Source organism: Balaenoptera acutorostrata, chromosome 17 (assembly GCF_949987535.1).
Source record: "Balaenoptera acutorostrata chromosome 17, mBalAcu1.1, whole genome shotgun sequence".
Lineage (NCBI taxonomy): Eukaryota > Metazoa > Chordata > Mammalia > Artiodactyla > Balaenopteridae > Balaenoptera > Balaenoptera acutorostrata.
Window position 1 is genome coordinate 3,317,393 of NC_080080.1, and position 18,774 is coordinate 3,336,166.

The 18,774-nt window shown below is 49.4% G+C and overlaps 2 protein-coding genes across 7 annotated transcripts in view; one reads left to right on the forward strand and one right to left on the reverse strand.

The window, feature by feature from the left end:
- TRAPPC9 (trafficking protein particle complex subunit 9) overlaps positions 1-18,774 on the forward strand; it is a 560,212-nt gene that overhangs the window by 101,137 nt on the left and 440,301 nt on the right. For all 6 annotated transcript variants that reach the window (XM_057531917.1, XM_057531923.1, XM_057531919.1 and 3 more), the window contains 2 exons: positions 637-853; positions 9,925-10,068. In XM_057531917.1, coding sequence (XP_057387900.1) covers positions 637-853; positions 9,925-10,068 — 361 coding nt within the window. The remainder of the gene's footprint in view (positions 1-636; positions 854-9,924; positions 10,069-18,774) is intronic.
- LOC114239213 (protein CEBPZOS-like) lies at positions 12,667-12,972 on the reverse strand. The gene has a single exon (XM_028169227.2). It carries the CDS (start codon positions 12,970-12,972, stop codon positions 12,730-12,732), a length of 243 nt encoding a protein of 80 aa, XP_028025028.1. The 3' UTR covers positions 12,667-12,729.

Below are 18,774 nucleotides of genomic sequence, written 5' to 3' on the forward strand. Positions count from 1 at the left end.
CTCGTTTAGAATGAGGCCGAAAGGAAATAAATGTGTACACAGACTGTATCACAGACACGGCTTTTAAAAATTCTAAGGTGTTTACCTAGTAGTTACATTGCTGGCATGTAGTCGTGATTAAACGGAAGTTGTTATTACTACATCATGGGGTGGTTGGGAAAATACGGTTAGGTTGTAGATGAAAGAAAAATTTTTGTAAGCCATGAAGTCTTAATTTAAGTCCAAGTTAGGTGTGGTTATTATTAACAGTTCTTTGTCTAGTTACCTGGTTCTATATATTTTGTGTTTTGAGAAGTTAATGTATTTGATGAAAGTTCCTGCCCAAGTTCCAGTGTCTTTCCCTTTCTCTTTCCCTTCTCTGCATCTTATGTGCTAGGCAGCAAATACCTTTGTTCCGGAGAATATGGGCCTTCTTAGCAAAAGGACAGGGTGAGCTTGGAGAGATGGGGCTCAGAGAAGGCCTTGGAGCTTCCGTGTCGGTGCTTCTCTGGATCCTGCCCTATCGGTGCACTAACTCAGCTTCCCTTTTCCTTCACGTTTCATTGGGCCTCTGTTTTATGAAAAAGCCTTTTTATGTTTCCTTTTTCACTTGTAAGGTTCTTTCACATGCTTTTCACTCTCCTCTGTGTGCCTCAGCTCTCCGAGGAGGAGAAGATCCAACGGTACAGCGTCCTCTCTGAGCTCTACGAGTTGATCGGCTTCCACCGCAAGTCCGCCTTCTTCAAGCGCGTGGCCGCCATGCAGTGCGTGGCCCCGAGCATCTCAGAGCCTGGCTGGAGGGCCTGCTACAAACTCCTCCTCGAGGCGCTTCCTGGCTACAGTCTGTCGCTGGATCCGCAGGACTTCAACAAAGGTACTAGAGCTGAAAGTTGCTTCAGTCCAGTTAATGGTGCGTCCAATTAATGGGCCCTGCTCTGCCTGTCGGACACGATGACGCCTGGTGCTGGCGTGCAAAGGTGACTAAGCTCTCCCGCCCGTGGGTACTTTTGATAGATTACAACAGAACGTAGCGGTGCTCCGCATGGGGGCTGGCATTCTTAAATCTGCGTGCCGGTTGGAAATCTCCCCTGAGCTCACTGACGTGTGTCATCCTTGAAACATCTTAAATACCTAATGAATCCTACTATACCTCATGTGATTTAGCCAATTAACAAAAATCAACCAATCTAGAATAAATCCTGGGGTATATGTGTACAAATACAGGCATGCATTTGGTGATAAATCCTTATCCTGCAATGTTAATGCAGGGTAGTACATGTTAAACATAAGCTCTGAGTCTAATAACAAGTGTACACAAGTGTGGTGCCCAGTGTCAGGCAAAGGGTGATTAGCAGGAGAAAAAAAATCGTTGATGACCGTTTTAGGCAGGACATGCAGAGCACTTTCCCCCAGCTCACGTCCAGAGCCAGCAGGCCTGGCCTTCTAGATGGGGAGAGAACTGAGGGGCCGTCTCCGTTCTCGTCCCACCGGGGCAAAGACAGTCCTCTGGCACGTGTTTTATGTGGTCATGTGTGCCGACCTGAGGAGCGCACGGTCCGAATGATAAGTCCGTTCTGCTCTTGGGTAGTTCTAATTACTAGGGCTCTCCCTGAAAGAATGAAGAATCCCCTTCCTGCTTGCTTCCCCTCCCGGGGACGGTGTGTCCGCTTTCCCTTTGTGTCCACCTCCTCAGTAATGATTTCTCGCGCTCTCGCCTGGTGCCAGGGGATGTGTGAGGTGAGCGAGTGAAGCAGCGGGAAGGGGACGAGGTGAGCGAGTGAAGCAGCGGGAAGGGGGCGAGGTGAGCGAGTGAAGCAGCGGGAAGGGGGCGAGGTGAGCGAGTGAAGCAGCGGGAAGGGGGCGAGGTGAGCGAGTGAAGCAGCGGGAAGGGGGCGAGGTGAGCGAGTGAAGCAGCGGGAAGGGGGCGAGGTGAGCGAGTGAAGCAGCGGGAAGGGGGCGAGGTGAGCGAGTGAAGCAGCGGGAAGGGGACGAGGTGAGCGAGTGAAGCAGCGGGAAGGGGACGAGGTGAGCGAGTGAAGCAGCGGGAAGGGGACGAGGTGAGCGAGTGAAGCAGCGGGAAGGGGACGAGGTGAGCGAGTGAAGCAGCGGGAAGGGGACGAGGTGAGCGAGTGAAGCAGCGGGAAGGGGACGAGGTGAGCGAGTGAAGCAGCGGGAAGGGGGCGAGGTGAGCGAGTGAAGCAGCGGGAAGGGGGCGAGGTGAGCGAGTGAAGCAGCGGGAAGGGGGCGAGGTGAGCGAGTGAAGCAGCGGGAAGGGGGCGAGGTGAGCGAGTGAAGCAGCGGGAAGGGGGCGAGGTGAGCGAGTGAAGCAGCGGGAAGGGGGCGAGGTGAGCGAGTGAAGCAGCGGGAAGAGGACGAGGTGAGCGAGTGAAGCAGCGGGAAGAGGACAGCTCCTGCTCTCCAATGTACAAACAAGCAGTTCTCGCATGCGTCGACCTTCCAGGTATTTGCAGAGAGCTCTCGGGTCCTTCCAGAGCCTTCCTCTCCTCCTTCTCCGTTGCCCAGGTGGTTCTTGATGAATTACTCTGTCTGGACTTCCCCCCATTCTGACCTTCTCCCCAAAGCATCACTTACATTTGATAGAATCATATGCTCAGGATGAATTCTGATTAGCGCAGAGCAAGGAGTTGGCAAACTTTTTCTGTCAGGGGGGCCAGGGAGTAAACATTTCAGGCTCTGGGAGCCCTCTGGCCTCTGTTGCAGCTCCTCGGCTCTGCTGCTGAGGTGTGAGAACAGCCAGGGATGAAATGTCCGCCGACAAAGCTTTACTTACGGCACGGGTGGGGTCGGATTCGGTGTGCGGACTGTAGTTTGCCATAGCCCTGGCTCAGAGCACAGCGATATCTGAGATCACTTTGGGGGGCCCAGATTACTTAAAAAATTTTTTCCAAAGTGTTTTCCAAAATCATTTAAAAGGTGGGACCTGGGGTTTGGAAGAGCAGAGGGAGACTGAGTGAGCAGCATGGCAGGTGGCCTTTGAGGAGTGGAGGGAAGCTGAGACAGGACACAGTCCTTCATTAGCCCCCGCCTCCTGTAGAGGCCAGAGACCTGCTGCTGGGGGCTTGGCATGTGAGCACACGTGCTCGGGAGGTGTTGATAGGAACGGGGCAGCCTGGATTTTGGGCTTTAGGTGTCCTGCCTCTCTGCAGCCACAGGGGAAGATTGGTGGGCCCAGTGCTGATCAGGGGCAGTCTGCATACTTTTCCTGTTTATGTAGCGTTCCCTTTCTAAAGCCATCTCACATAATAGAGCCTGGTCACATGACCTTGCCTGGTCTCCCTCATCCTCAACCCTTGCTGTTGATTTTTTTAAAAAGTTAAACAAGGGGCTTGACGTTTGTCTCTGCTGGATAGCGTCGCTGATGGGGCTCGTACTGTTGATGGAGTGATTTTGAACCTGAACTCTGTCCCTGCCTTCTGTCCCAGCCATTGGTGATGGTATTAAGTGCAAGGGGTCAAGGGTAGAACTGGGGACCCTCTCTAGGAGGTCTTGCTGTTAGCAGACGTTTCTTGGTTCTTGCTTTGTGCTGGACGCCGTGCCACATGTTGAGGGTAAACGCATGGACACTCAGCCACGTCTGAATTCATTCAGTGGCACTTTCTTCTAGATCTTTCACCATCTCACCCAAACAGAGATCACGACGAATTTTTTTCATCTGCCATGTCATCTGCTCTTCCTTTCTGTAATTTCTTTTTCCTCTGTGTTCCCCCAAGAAATGGGATGGAATGTAAGGTTTGCTGAGCACTTGTTCACGACTGGCCCTTTTGGGTAGACTGTGAGTTCTGGGTAAGTTAGTACTGGTGGTCCTGTGATTTCAGCCCCAGTGTCTCTCTGCTGCAGACAAGAACTTCAGGGCAGTGGCAGTCAGCTGCTTCCCAGAGACCGTTTTAATTTCTTCCTGGCCTCTCTTGTGGGCCTCTAACTGGCCTCTAAGGGCTGCTTCTACTCTCTCTGGACAGCTTTGCCCCAGCTGTGGTCACAGGACTGTCCTTAGTGTCCTGAAACACCGAGACCATGTGGTGTTTAACTGAAAGTCATCTTGGAGCCTGAGGACTAAAGGGACTCACAGCCAGAAATGAGAACCTTCTGGTGGGACCCGTCCCTGCAGATGGGATCCCTTGGCTGGCCTTCTGCGTGAGCTCTATGCCCTGGGCTCCCAGCCTGTCACCTCTTGCGGGGGGGTGGGGGGGGTGGGGGAGGGAGAGGGTGTGTGCAGTGAGGCCTGAGCATATTTGTTTGCAAAAGTCTCACATGATTCTGAGAAGACTGATCTAGCTCCTACCCTCTCTTTACAGATGGGAAATTGGGATCCAGAGGGGAGGGTGGGCTCCACTTGGTGTTGCTTCTGCTGGGAGCTCTCATTGCTAATGGAGTCAGGAAGGGATCCTGAGAGGAAGGCTGTAGGTCCAGGTGACCCTGGAGGGCAGAGGACAGGGAAAGAGAGGACAGGTGTGATGCGTGATTCGGGAGGTGCTGGATTTGGGGCGCCAAGGTCAGGCCGAGCCAGGATGAGGGATTCGGGATGCAGGTCACATTTGCCATCGCCCTTGCGTCTGGTGTTGCACAGGGAGCTCTCCCAGGACACAGCCAAGTGAGGAAAGTGGTGAAGAGACCACGGGACTTGCAGGGGAGCTTGGCTCCCAGATCCTCACTGGTCTGCGTTTACTTTGCTCGTCTCCACGGAGTGAGCGGCCGCGTTCCGGGGAGGCCCTTTCTGAATTCCCGGTCTCTGTAGCCGCTCCGCAGTCTAGCTGTGAGCACCCTTGTGCTTCTTGGAGGAGAGGGCAGAGAGTGCAAACCGGACATTACTCTCAGAGCTGTTCTGCGTGCCCAGGGTTTGCTCTCAGGGTGGAGGTGCCGGGAGCTGAAAGGCTGTTCTGACACAGCTGGCGGCTTCCCTTCTCGGCTCCACTCAGCGCTTAATGGCGGAAGATGAACAACAGCAAAGGAGCCCCGGGTGGCGCTGGCGCGGCAGGGTGTCTACGTGTGTCCACACGCGAGTCACGGGAAGTGGTTTCACCAGTACGCCCGTTTACCTAGGAGCTCGGACGGTGCTTATTCTTCTTCTAAATGGAAATCATGTGATAATGGATTTTATCACGTCCCTCCTACCACCACACTTTCCCCTGTGTGATCTTATTATGATTATCTTTTAAGTAGACTTCATTAGAGCAGTTTTAGGTTCACAGCAAAATTGAGCATAGGTATTTCCCACATACCCCCGTCCCCCTGCCGACCCCCAGCCTCCTCCTCATCAACATCCCCGCCGGGGTGGTGCATTTGTTACAGTGGATGAATCTACACTGCCACATCGTCACCCAGAATCCATAGTTTACGTTAGGATTTATTCTTGGTGGTGTACATTCTGTGTTGTTGGGGGTTTTTTTGCCATTACCACACTGTCTTGATTTTTGTAGCTTTATAGTACATTTTGAAGTCAGGGGTGTCTTTATTTCTTTAAAAAGTTGTCCTTATATTTCCCAGTATTTTAAGTGACAAATATAGAGCAGCTTCCTTGCCCGGTAGGGTCAGTGCCTGGGAGTGTTGCCCGCACAAGGGCGCTGCCCTGGGTGTGGGCGAGGCCCGGAACCCAGAGCCTGCTGCACAGGCCCAGCTGTGTCCCTGGCCCAGGGCTGGAGGGTCAGGTGATGGAGCACCTCGTCTGCTTCACATGGTCTTTCTTCCAGCACACCTTGCACTTGCACTTGCCTTATGCTGCTTGTGGCCTCAGGGAGAACGGTTTCATACGTGTACCGTCATTTCTCACGGCTTGGTGAGTGGGTGCAGTGGGCCCTGTACCGCACTTGAGGGAACAGAGAACCTTCTTGGGGAGGTTAAATGCTATTCCTCAGGTCGAACATCTAGTGAGAGGGTGACACCATTACCGACTGGCTGCGTGGCCCCCGTCAAGTCCTCTGTCCCTCATCTGTACAGGGAGGCTGCTTTTACTGTTTCACGGGAAGGTTGTTATAAGGACTGAGTGAGTCAGTCCCTAGAATGTGCTAGGGCAGTGCTCAGCAGATACTGTCAGGTGAGGTCAAATTCCATCCGTCCCTCTGAGGCCACGTGGAGGCTGGAATAGAGTGCCCTGAGGGCCAGTGCTTCGGGCCTGGCTCCATCGGGAAGGAGTGCGTGCTGGGGGGGGTGGCCCCCTGCCTTGGCCCTGGTAGCAGTGGTTGAAGTTAAGGGCAAAATAGCTGGACAAGCCCTAGAAGCTTTCGGGGTTTACATTTGAAAGGCTGAGAGTGGCTGGTATGAGAGACGAGATGAGACCTCCAGGCCTGTGGAGGGGACGGTTGAGCATGCACGCTCCGTTAGGCCGTATGCGGGACAAATTTCGTGGCGCGAGTTAGTGTCTGGGAAGGGGGTTTTTCGAGCGGTCACACTGTTGCTCTGCAGAGAGATGGGAAGGGGGATTGAGTTTCCATGTGTGTGGGACCGGGATCCCTGTTAGTGTGCTTCTGAGAGACTTCTGGAGAGATCGCAGTTGCTTTCCGGTGACCCCTTTTGTATCCCTCGAACATAACTGCAGGCTGGCTCCAGAGTAAATGCGAGCCTCCTGGGCTTTACGCAGTTACACTGGGCTGACCTCAGCCTTTTCTTTCCGTGCTGGGCCAGTTGTACACGCCATCCAGGTGTCCACTGCCGGGTCTCCTCCCGGCTCTTGCGTCCTCAGGAATGCTCTTCCCTGCCCTTCACCGCTGCACCCCAGGCATCCTTCCGGTCTCCGCTGAGTGTCAGCTCTTCAAGAGGTCCCCCGTCGTCTCTCCACCTAAATGCAGTCCTTTTATTTCTCTCTTTCACGTACTCCTGTTCTTTCTAAACAGCATTTCCCATATTTCTAAGTACATTAAAAAAACTGGGCAGTGATTTAGCTTCCCCCGCCCCCCACCAGGCTGTGTGCCCCGTGAGAGCAGAGACCCTGCCTCTCGCTGTGTCCCCTTGCTGGCACACAGCAGGCGTGCCTGTAAATACGTGTAACGTGTGCCCAAACCTGATGAGCAGCTACGTGACATGTGCTCATTGCCATTTATTGAATAGAGTTTGTTTCTTGATCTTATTTTTTAAATCACATGGATGAAACCTGTTTCTTTTGAAAAATGAAACAAATAAGCACACCTCCATGTGATTTGATACTTTTTACTTAGCCTTCTGTTTCGGGAGGGGACATTCACCATCATTTTGTGAAAGAGGTGGGGAGGTAAGGTAAGAGATCAAATAAGGTAAAAATGATAAATGTCAGCTGGCTGTATTTTTAATAAGAAATAAAAGTTACTTTAAACCCCATCTCCACTGTTGCTCTGGACTACTTTAAACATTTCTCAGAGAATTAAATGGAATTCTACTAAATCCCTGTACCTGTGAATAAAAGGGAAATTGTCTGTATTCTCAGGACCTGAAATGTATTTTTATCTGTTTGTGGAAATGAACATTTTCCCTAGCTGGTTATGGAAAGTGGAGGTAGGAACACAGAACTATACTGTGTGTGTATTTGCCAGCTTAACGGGCTACTTATTATCACTTTAATCTTACTTGTGTTCCTATATTTGAAGATTTTTTGATCATACCTTTTGCTTAGCCTTCTCCTGAGCGAGAGATTAAATTTTCCCCAGGAACTCTTATGAAAGAGAGAGGCAAGGCACATGAGTTTGCTAAAAGGCAGTAGTTGATGTAATAAACTCTCACATTGCTGAACTTTTTGAATACAAGAGTGTTGAAAATTTTATCACTGGCTCATATACTGCAAATCTGTCTTAAGAATAAAAAGATTCAGATTTATAGGAGGAGCAGTTTGAATCGCGTAGAAATTATGATTTGTACACTATTTGGTGTTAAGAAAATTTATACTCAGTCTTACTGTAATTGCCTGTGGTAGGAACTGGATCCTTATCTATTAAAAAAATATCTGCAGGGTGATATATGCCCCATTCTTGGTATGGTGGGGTGGAGATTAGTTAGGTCAGGTCATTTAGAATTCTGGGCTAGGTTAGTCATGACATTGATTTCAGCCTTGTCATCCTTTTCAGAATCTCTTATTTTGTTTTGGCCTTTGGTCTTTTGACAACGTGGAAATACTGCAGGGACTTGTCCTTCCCTCCTCTCCTGTCATTTTATGAAAAGATTTCTGTAAGGTAAAACTAGTAGGATATCAAGGTTTTTGTGTGTGGGTAGGTTTGGTCAGCTCTAAGAATTTCAATTCATAATTATTAGTAATTGTTATTGTTAACAGTTTAAAAATTATTATGAAATAATTTAAATATATACAAATCAGAGAGAATAGTACAATAGCCCATCACCCAGATTTTGCCATATCTGGCTTTATTCAGACCTTTCTTTTTCTTTTATTTGTTCTTTGTTGAAATATTTTACAGCAAGTCCCAGAAATCATGTCATTTTACCCTATATACTTAAGTAGGCATGTCTGAAAAACAGGGGCTTTTTCTTTCTTTTTTTTTTTTTTTAATTATTTATTTATTTATTTATTTATTTATGGCTGTGTTGGGTCTTCGTTTCTGTGCGAGGGCTTTCTCTAGTTGCGGCAAGTGGGGGCCACTCTTCATCGCGGTGCGCGGGCCTCTCACTATCGCGGCCTCTCTTGTTGCGGAGCACAGGCTCCAGACGCGCAGGCTCAGTAGTTGTGGCTCACGGGCCTAGTTGCTCCGCGGCATGTGGGATCTTCCCAGACCAGGGCTCGAACCCGTGTCCCCTGCATTGGCAGGCGGATTCTCAACCACTGCGCCACCAGGGAAGCCCGGGGCTTTTTCTTTCATCAGGCTTTCAACTTGACCCACGAGCCTGTTAAGGACCAGGCATCTAACTAGGCAGTAAGGATATTTGGGTGAATGAGACACCATCCTGGCTCCCAAGGAAATTAAGGACTGATGGAAGAAACAAAGACACTAGCTTACAGATGCCTCACTGTATGTGCCCGATAATGCCTATGGGACAAGATTTGTGCAGGATTCAGTGGAAATTCACAAAAGGGACTGGCCAGCCTTGTAGGGTGGGCAGTGGGAGAGACGGTCAGTAGGCCTGTGAGAGGAGGAATCCTTTGGTCAGAGTCTTAAATCCTTTCCCCCAACCTTTCTACCAACCCCCCAGGGCCCCTGGGCACACAGCACTGGGTGGTAACTGTTTTTGAGCCCTGTTTCCACATCTTCATGAAGAATTTTAAGGTGGAAAATATTTAAAAGCAGTAACTGTTGCCAAAAGGGACTTGGAATAAATACCTCTAAAATCCCGTGATCTTAAAAAAATACTTTTCGATGGCTGTGCAACCGATTCCTTCCACCTCTGATTTCAGACACGCTACGTTATGTCGGAGGGAGTAGCCACAGTTTTGTTGGTAACCTTTTTTCTAGTTTAGCTTTCTGCTTTTCTGTTCTTACACTTTAGAGAAGTGCTGTGCTTTTTAATTGTATGGCCTTGGTTGTTGATAATGAAGCCTTGTCAGATATCAGTATTTTCTTGAAAAAAAAAAGTATGCTGTAACTCAAATACATGCCATTGAAAACATAATCTTTTGTCATAACCTTATTATAAGTATTTCAAAGTGGCTTATTTTAAAAATTGTGTCTTTGCAGAAGAGAGAAAATATTGGGTTGACCAAAAAGTTCATTTGGGTCTTTCTCTAACATCTTGTGGAAAAACCCGAATGAACTTTTTGGCCAAACCCATATAATATAAAACATTCTTTAAAAACAAAAAAAACAAAAAAACATGTGAACAAGCGTATCATGTGAGTGTTCTTCTCCAGGATAAACACAGGGGAAATGCTTTGGTTGCCCTTTGCGCGTGGTGGTTGAGGCATTATCTTGAAATCCCGAGTTTTACACGTTAGACATGGCTCCAGGGGGCTCATGTGTTGGCCCTGCTGCCAGTGCCCCCCTGAAGCCCTGCTCTGATGCTCTGTGTCTTCTGTCGCAGGCACGCACCGAGGCTGGGCTGCCGTCCAGATGCGTCTGCTTCACGAGTTGGTCTACGCGTCCCGGAGGATGGGGAACCCTGCTCTCTCTGTCAGGCACTTGTCCTTCCTGCTACAGACCATGCTGGATTTCTTGTCAGATCAAGGTGAGTGGATTCAAACTCCAGTTTTCTCCCAGGAAAGATGAATGAGTGCACTCTTGGTGCTGGCCCCCATCCACACCGGCCCAGGATCGGGTGGGTGGTGGGTGCCTCCGGCGCCCCATCCTCCATGCCCTCACCTCCCTGGGCCCCTCACTACCACTGGCCCTTCTCGCTGCTCTCAGCCTCCGGCATGGGCTCCCCTTGCCTTTGCTTACGTTTTATAGAATGTAAGTGTCAAAGTGTAACGTTTATATGCAGAAGTGCACGATTCACAAGAACACTGCTCAGTGAGTTTTCACAAAGTGACCACGTGGTACCCGGCACCCAGGTCGGACACGAGACCAGAACCCCAAACGCCTTTGTGCCCCTTTTGGTCACTGCTCCCCTCGCGGGCAGCATCTGTCTTGACTTTCTGTGGGATCGTGCATATCTTTGCCCACACGTCAGGGCAACTTTCTTCTAGGTCCTTTCCTCCGTCACCTTCTCTTCTCACACAGTTCCTGGGTGTCACGTGTTTTTTGGGTTTCAGTCACAATCCGTTTATCTCCAGCCCAGGCCCCACCCCGAGCCCCAGGTGTTGTCCTGCTGCCTGGGTGCCGCACAGGCCCTTGGGAATCAGCCCTCCGCTGCCCCTGTCCCAGCGCCCTGTCCGCCTGTCCCTCCCGCCGGGTTAGCGTGTGCTGTGGGTCCCCTGGGAAGCACTCTTGGATGTGACACATGTGTGGGGCATTTATTAGAAGTGCTCTTAGGATCGACACCCACTGAGGGGAAGAGGAGGAGGCAGGTCTAGTTGGGCAGAGGGAAGCTGGGCCTCGGTGCAGAATCTGCAGGGGCCTGGGCGGCCCCCGGGAGCCCTGGGCTGGGGTGACCCTGGAGCCGTCCTGCATCATCCCACAGGCCGGCCTTCTGCCCCCTCACCGACAGTTCGTACAGGTTCTCGTGGCGAGGTCCCTATCTCCTGTGGAGGGCACTGTCTGGAGAGGACGCCGCCCAGAGCCTCGGGGATGAGGCCTCAGCGGGGCCTCTGGCACTGGGATGGCCACACTGTGTGGTGAGGAGCTGGGTCTCTGTAATCACGCACCCAGGGGCTGATGCAGCTGCTCCCAGGGAGGGGAGCACACGCCCTCCCTGAGCCGCTCCCACCTCCCCCTGCCTCACCTGCCTCGTCCTGGATTTTTTTCTCACAGATACACATCTTCTTCCCGCAGAGGGCCTTTGCTCTCACCCCTTGCCTGCACCTTGTCAGCCAACTCCCCTGGGTCTGCACTTCCTCTAGGCTGCCTTTCACAAGTCCCAGGGGACCCATCCTCCTGCTGTTCGGTCTCCCCTCACGCACTTCTCACGTTGCACCGACAGAGCCGGTGCGTGTTTAGTCGGCCTGTCTTCCCTGCGGAAGCCCCAGGAGAGAAGGAACTTGGTGGTTATTTAAGGTCATATTAATTAGTGATCCGAAGACACTGGGTCTAGAAGGAGAGAAACTTGGGATATTTGACCCTGTTGAACAAACCGCTGCCTCATAAGGGCCTGTGTGTGATGGTATTTGGTTAATTGGAGTCTTCTGAGAAGAGGACTGAAGTCAGGAGGACCAAGGGTTCCTTCCACTCACCCCAACCTCTAATTACCATAACCTCAGATCAGGAATTAAATTCTTCCTGGGCCTTCATTTTCTCATTTGTACAACTAGGATATTACAGATTGTGTGGTAGTTTGTTATTATTTTAATGATAGTATTTTAATTGATTGGGTGACCTTTCTCCTGGAGAGCTCATGGTACCATTCACAGAGTTGATAATTAACATTTCTAAATATCACCGCATTGAAATGAAATACGGAAGAGAGGAGTAGCCTTCTCCTTGCACGGGAACCCGTCTGGGTGTTTGCAGATGGAGGCGGCACAGTCTGGGGGTTCTTGCCTGCCCCTCCTCCTCGGTGCCCCCACCCCCCCTCCACCCCCGGTGTGTGCCAGTGCGCGGGAACTCACAAGATGGGTTCTGGGGCCAATTGTTTTCTGGTTTTTTTTATGACGAATTTTATTCCAAAGTGGCTCTAGTAGTACCAGAGACATTGATGTAGAGTTTGAATATTGTTTCAGGTAAAGTGAAAATGGATAAAAGCAGTATTTCTAGTTAATATATTTTTAGATAATGGGATTTTAAATGTGTGAGTTAAAAATGTAATAAATATTAATGAACTTATTTACAAAACAGAAACAGACTCATAGACAATAGAAAACTAACCTACGGTTACCAAAAGGGAAAGGAGAGGGGAATAAATTAGACAACAATGTCCCACTGTATAGCGCAGGGCACTATATACTCAATATCTTGTAATAAACTATAATGGAAAAGAAATGTAATAAATATTAAAAATAGGTGTTTTACTATTTTATCTATTTTGAAAGATTTATCTATTCAGAATTATAGTGGAGTTTTTTTTTTTAAAGAAGAACCACTTTATTTTGAGTAGTAAACAAATCTGCATTTATAACATAATAAACAAACCTTCCGTCAGTTTCTTCACAGTTAGTCCAAAGAATAAAACCTCTGACTTAATTAGAATTTACATTTAACCTTAAATATTCTAAAATCCATCCATGTCAACTTTGGAATTTTAATCTTGCCTGATACTATGAAAGAGGGCAAACCTTGACTGATGGTCAAATTCCTAATTTTTGCTGTTCAGCCACTTTTCTTGATCTTGCTCTCTGATTCCGTACATTCCAGAGTGTTCAGTGGATTTGTAATAAACTTTCAAGATGAAGGGGAATTTCTTGCTCATTGTTTGCCTGAAATCTTGGCTTGCGTTCATCTTTTTAAACAAAAAATATGCTCCAAAAATGCCCACAAGCTCAGCTAGTAAAACTCCTTTAAAGATCTTCTTTGCCAGTGGATGCAGAGTACAGGCCATCCTGAGGCACGTACTCGTGGGGCTGCTGGGGCCAGCTGTTGACATGAAAAGAATAGGGTGTGGGGAGGATGCCACGGTTAAGCCTACAGAGGAGTCCATAGTAAATGATGGATATGGGAGCATCGTGGGGGAATTGACAGTTCTTTTCAGAGGTGGGAGAATGGTTTGGGTAATGTTCCATGAGGGAGGTGACCTTGACCTTGAAGAACAAATTGGTGTTTGCCAGACCAGACTCAGCAGAAGGAATAGCTTCAGGTAGGAGGACTTTCTCCAGTTCTGGTGGCATTAAGAGGGTTTGGTTTATGTGGGGAATGTTAGATACAGTGATTTGTGTGAGTCTGTTGTCTGGGATTTTGGGAAGGAAAGTGGACGATCAACAGTAGTACGATACGATCCTGCAATTCCACTCCTAGGTGTATACTCAAGAGGTTTGAAGACATACACCCACATAAAAACTTGTACGTGAGTGTTCCTGGGGGCATCACGCATAATAGCCAAAAAGTGAAAGCGGCATCCATCCATGTCCATTCACTGATGGATGGATAAAGAAAGTGTGGTGTGTCCACCTGGATTTCTCATTCTCTTCCTCTCCCTCATCCCTTCTTCCTTTCCACTTTCCTTCGTCCTCTTGGCTAACATTTGTTCATCCTTCACATCTCAGTGTAGATAACCACTTCTGTTGTTTTCTACAAAGCCTTTCTTGGTCCCTCAAGACTACCTTGTGTTCCTTTGGAACATTCCCACTGGAGTATGTGCTTACCCATCGAGCACTTTCACCCACTATATTTCGATCGCTCAATTAATTGACAAGCTCCCCACTCAGGCTGCAAGCTCTCTGAAGGTATCCATCTGACTTGCTGTTTTTCTTGTCCCTCTCACCTAGTGGCTTGTACTGGCATCCACATATGGCTGAATGCACTAATAATAAATGCTTTTCCTTTTTTTTAAAAGTAACTTTATTGAGATTTAGTTCGCAGACCACACCATTCACCTGTTTAAAATGTGCCCTTCAGTTTTTTAGTGTATTCACATATATGTGCACCTGTTAACCACAGTCAATTTAAAACATTCATCACTTTGAGAAGAAGCCCTATTAGTGGCTAGTTAAAGCCACTGTGGCTGGTTAGTGGCACACTTCAGTACTCACATCCTGCTGAATGCATTAATAATAAATACTCTCATTTGCGTTCTTTCTTTTTTTGGTTTATTTTCGCTGTTACTGGGAATGCTATGGTGAGCCTCTTCAGCGCTTTGGCTTTTTGAGCAGGAGAGAGATTTTGTCAGGAGAGGGGTTACTGGGTCAGCCATTTTGAACACTTTTATTGCTGTTGAAACATACTGGAAATTGCCTTCTGAAAGGATTGTTCTAATTATACCTCAGGCAGCAGTGCTCCTAATTCAGTATGTAGAAAATGTTGCCTTATTGTTTTAATTTGTATTTTCTGGGTAAGTTGCAAGTTTGGATATTTGTTCTGTGTGCCTGTTTACTAATTGTATCTCTTTTATGTGAGACTCTTTTACAGTCTTCTGATTGTTTCCCTGTGGCTTGCCTCATTTGTTTCTCATTTCTTGGGAGGCAGATAGCATCAGGCCACTGTGCTGAGGTCTGTCAGGCTTTGAGATGCTAATGAAGTCCTTTGCCCAAAGTCTGTCCCTTACTATGAGAGATACTCACACTATGAAATGTATCTTGTGCCCTAACATACCTGGATGGTGTACAGCGGGTTTGAAAGAGTTAAGACACCTCCTGAAAGTGCTTCACTTGTTTTTGAGCGAAAGCTGAAAGTAGTAGGAAAATATGTTTTAAACATTTTATGATAGATCTCTTTAGCATAATACGAAACTTGAAACTGTTGCTGGAAGTCTGAGAAATACATTTAACATTACAGAGGATTAGCTCAGACCAACATGTGTGAATTTAACAGAGAGTATGAAGCTCACTACATTTGACCCACATTGGCCATCCTTTGGTTTCCTGAATACGTCAGGATTTTTGCTTTTTGGTGTTTTCTTGTGTCAGGCCATCGGCTACACTCTGGCCCGCCTTCTACGTGGCCAGCCTTCCCGCCTTCCGTTCTGGGGTGGGTCTGTGCAGGTGGCCTCCCCATCCCCGCCCTCACAGCGTCTTCTGGTCGTGTCCTGACTCTTCTTCAGGGCGGGCAGTTTTTATGGCTGACCCTCCACTTCCTCTCTTGATAAATCCCCCTCTAGGGGAGTCGGGCCCCTCAGGGCAGCAAGGCTAAGTTATGGGACGAGGGGCCGAGCTGCCTGGGAAGAGAGGGGTTTCCTCTTTTCTGCTGGGAGAAGCGTGAAGCCCCAGGAACTGCTGGTGACCACCCTGGGTCGTGTGGAGAAGAGTCTGGGAGTGGAGCGGACTCTTCCTTGTGTGGTCTTCTCCGTCCCAGCAAGCACACCGTAGTCCAATCCCTAGAGCCCTAGGGCCTCCCTAACTAGAACGTGCTGTCTAAGAAAGCAGTGACTCTGCTTGGCTCACTGTACCTTTGTAGCATCTAAAATAGTCGTAGGTGTGCTGGAAATATTTATGGAATGAGTGAGTGATGGTGGCAGTGATCGGTGACCGCTCAGGAAGTACTCCGGGAGGGGGGTTGTGGAGGGGACGTTGGAGTGCAATGCTAGGACACTTGTTTTGAAGGTGCATTTAAATAACATTTTATCATGGCGTTTGTTCATATTTTAAAAGTGATATGGAATGGCTGATAGGAATTATGAGGTGATTGATCCCTCCTGCTCACCCACCCCCTCACTCCTTGTCAGAGCCTCTGGCCAGATGATGTACTTGTATGGATTTAGGGTTAAGGAAAACCCAGAAGAGGGAAGAGATGGAGTCTCCCAGGGAGGGCTGAAAAAGCGTTCATCAGGAGGTAACAGGTGCTTGAGATGGGCCCTGGAGAATGAGCAGGTATTCAGCAGGTGTGTGGTGGACACAGGTGAGGGGGAGGTGAAGGGAAGGAGTTTTTAGGGAAAGGCTTGCATGAATGAAAGAGAAGGTGCCTCTGTGCTTGGGCTGAGGGATGAGGCTCAGCCCAGACCTTCTGCTGCTTGGGGCGCGGCAGTGCCTGCCAGGTGACCCATCTCATCCATGAAGCGGGAATGGGCGCCCGGAGGACGGCGTCCTGGCGTCCCTCCCCGGCACCCTTGCGTTCCCGTGCTGCCCGGCTGCAGAAGGCCACGGCCGAGTGAGGCCCGTTGCAGGGGTGAACACCAAGGTCCTGCCCGGTGAAGCGGCCTGTCCCAGCCCCACAGCCAGTGGCAGACCAAGCCTGGACCCCTAGCCTCTCAGCTCCTAATGTGGGGGAAGGGGAGCCACTTGCCCTGACCCCTCTTGACAGAGACATTTTCGTTTAACTGCCAAATGACTGCCTGCTTCCACGTGGCCATTCGAGTTGCTGATGGCAGATACGTTTCAGCACAATGCTACTGCCCCCTGGCAGTGGGACGGTGATATGTGTGTATTTCACCAGAGGAAAAAACACTCAGTGAGCTTGGAAACAGTTTCAAGGCAGCCTTTGGTGCACAAAGGACCTTGTTTATGGAAAAGGAAGAAGTACCGCTTTGAAAACAATGACAAAGCTGTGAAAACTGCAGTTCAGTTAGGGTTCTAAATGCACGCATGCATACGTAGTACACACACACCATTAAAGAGAAATTGTCCTGACACTTGTTAAAATGGCAAGGAAGACTGTCCCAGACAGTTGCAGTAGGGTCAGCTCTATTGCAGTAGGGGAGAGAGACTGAGCTCCCTCCGAATACAAGGACAAGTGGAGATTCAGAGCCAACAACAAAGGGAGGGGGGAGTGGACAGAAAATTACTCAGAGGAGACATCGGGCTGGGGGATTCTGGCACAGTTGGCCTAACAGGATTCTCGCTGAAGGCAAGCCAAGGACTTAGATGTCAAAGGGCGGGGGGTGTGAGGAACTTGATCAGATATTGAGGGTGATCGGATATCAAGGGTGGGGGGACTCTCGCTAACCTAATTAAGTGGGATCCTTGCTACAGCTGGGCTAGGCGGGGCGAGGACAGGGCCCAGTCAGAAGTAGGGCACTGAGCAGCCTGCATCAAGGAGAGGTTCTCTGTCGTTACGCACACATATACATACATGCACACGTGCTTTATGACCGGGATTTGACTGTACACAGTGTGGGGGCTGGCTGCACAGTATGCGGAGCAGTTGCTTCTGTGTGTGCTGCCAGATCCTGAAGCCCTCAGGCAGGCAGTCGGGGAGGCGGTTGGGAAGGCGAGGTGGGTGGGAAGGAAGCACAGACGAGCGGGAACTTGCGAGGCTGAGCTGGACCCCACCCCACGGGGACGGACAGGAACCGTGCTGGTTTCTCAGCACCTCCCAGCCCCCAGCTTTGACGATGGGAGCCCCTGGAGGAGCGGCCACCTGGCCCAGGAGCTGGAGACGCTGAAGCAGAGGGCCTGGGGGGGCTGGAGGAGCTGGGGGAGGGATGCTGCCTCCACCCCCCAGCCCAGCAGTGTCGGTGGGCGTTGCCTGTGGCTTCCAGCTCCCCATGCATGCTGGCTTAGAGTACGCAGGGAAGGGGCTTCTGGGAAGTGTGGCTTCAGCTTAGCTAAATGCACACGCTGGTGAAGATTTGACTTTGTGGTTTGAAGTGCACGCCCCCTTTCAGGAAGCAGGAGATGAATCCCCATTGAGAAAAAGCACTCACTCCTATTTTATTTTTGCATTTCTCGCTATCATAGTTGACATTTTACTTCTTGTTTTAGTACCGGGAACAACTTTTTGTTTTGATTTCTCTTTGATGAGCCCGTAGTTATACATTTAGATGGGCTAGACAGGAATAATTCCTCCCTGTTTCCTCCCCCGCTTCTTCCTTCTCTCTTTGAAAACTGTTGATCCGAGATTACGTGATGCTTTTTGAACGAGAGTGAATTGTACTGTGAAGAGAATAAGAAAAAATAGGATTGCCAATTGCTTTAAAAATTTTGGTTTTTACATGTAAAGTAGATAGGTTTTTGAGTTGTGAGTGCAATTGCAGTAGAGCCTTAAGGCTCCTGAAGGTGTATTTTAAGGGTTCTAGGAATACTGTGCAGACGATGAGGGACAAGGGAGAGGTAAACGACGACATTGGGGAGCTCTCTTTATCTCCTTTCTGAAAGTGTTTATTGATCATCTCTGTGAGTTGGACATGATGCTGGGTCCGTGCAGTACCAGAGGTGACTTTTGAGCTGAGCTGAGCTGGAGGCCGAGGGACAGCGGCGGCAAGGCTGTTGGGGGGTGGGCATTGCGGCAGCTGTGCGGGCGGGAGTGAGGCGCGAGGAGTTCCGAATGCTCCCCGTGTGTCTTTTGGCCGAGCAGTGTTTAGTGTAACAGGATGCCTGCAAAGCGTGGGGTTCAGGGATGGCGGGAGATGCAGCCAACAAGAGAGACTGGGTGGGGTGAGGAGGCCCTTGGTGCCAGTCCTGTGGGCGGGGTAAAGGGAGGCTTATCTGCACGGTTGTCACACGTCACCTCCTTCTTCATCTAGGGGAAGGAAAGGAGGGACAGAGGATGGAGGGGTTTCGGGAGGAACTGGAGAAACTGGGTCGGGTATTTTGCACTCAGAAACCAGCTAAAATGGAAGAAGCCAAAGCTTGTTACCTTCCACCCCAATCCCTAACCCTCCCCTAAAACAACCTGCAGGGATTTTTAGATTTTGTGGGTTCCTTAAGTAGAATGGTAAATTTATGTGTGTTACCATCTACCTTTTATCTCTGAGCATCATTTTTGGAGGGGGGGAGACCTTGGGTTCAAATGCCAGGATTATCACTTCCTGCTT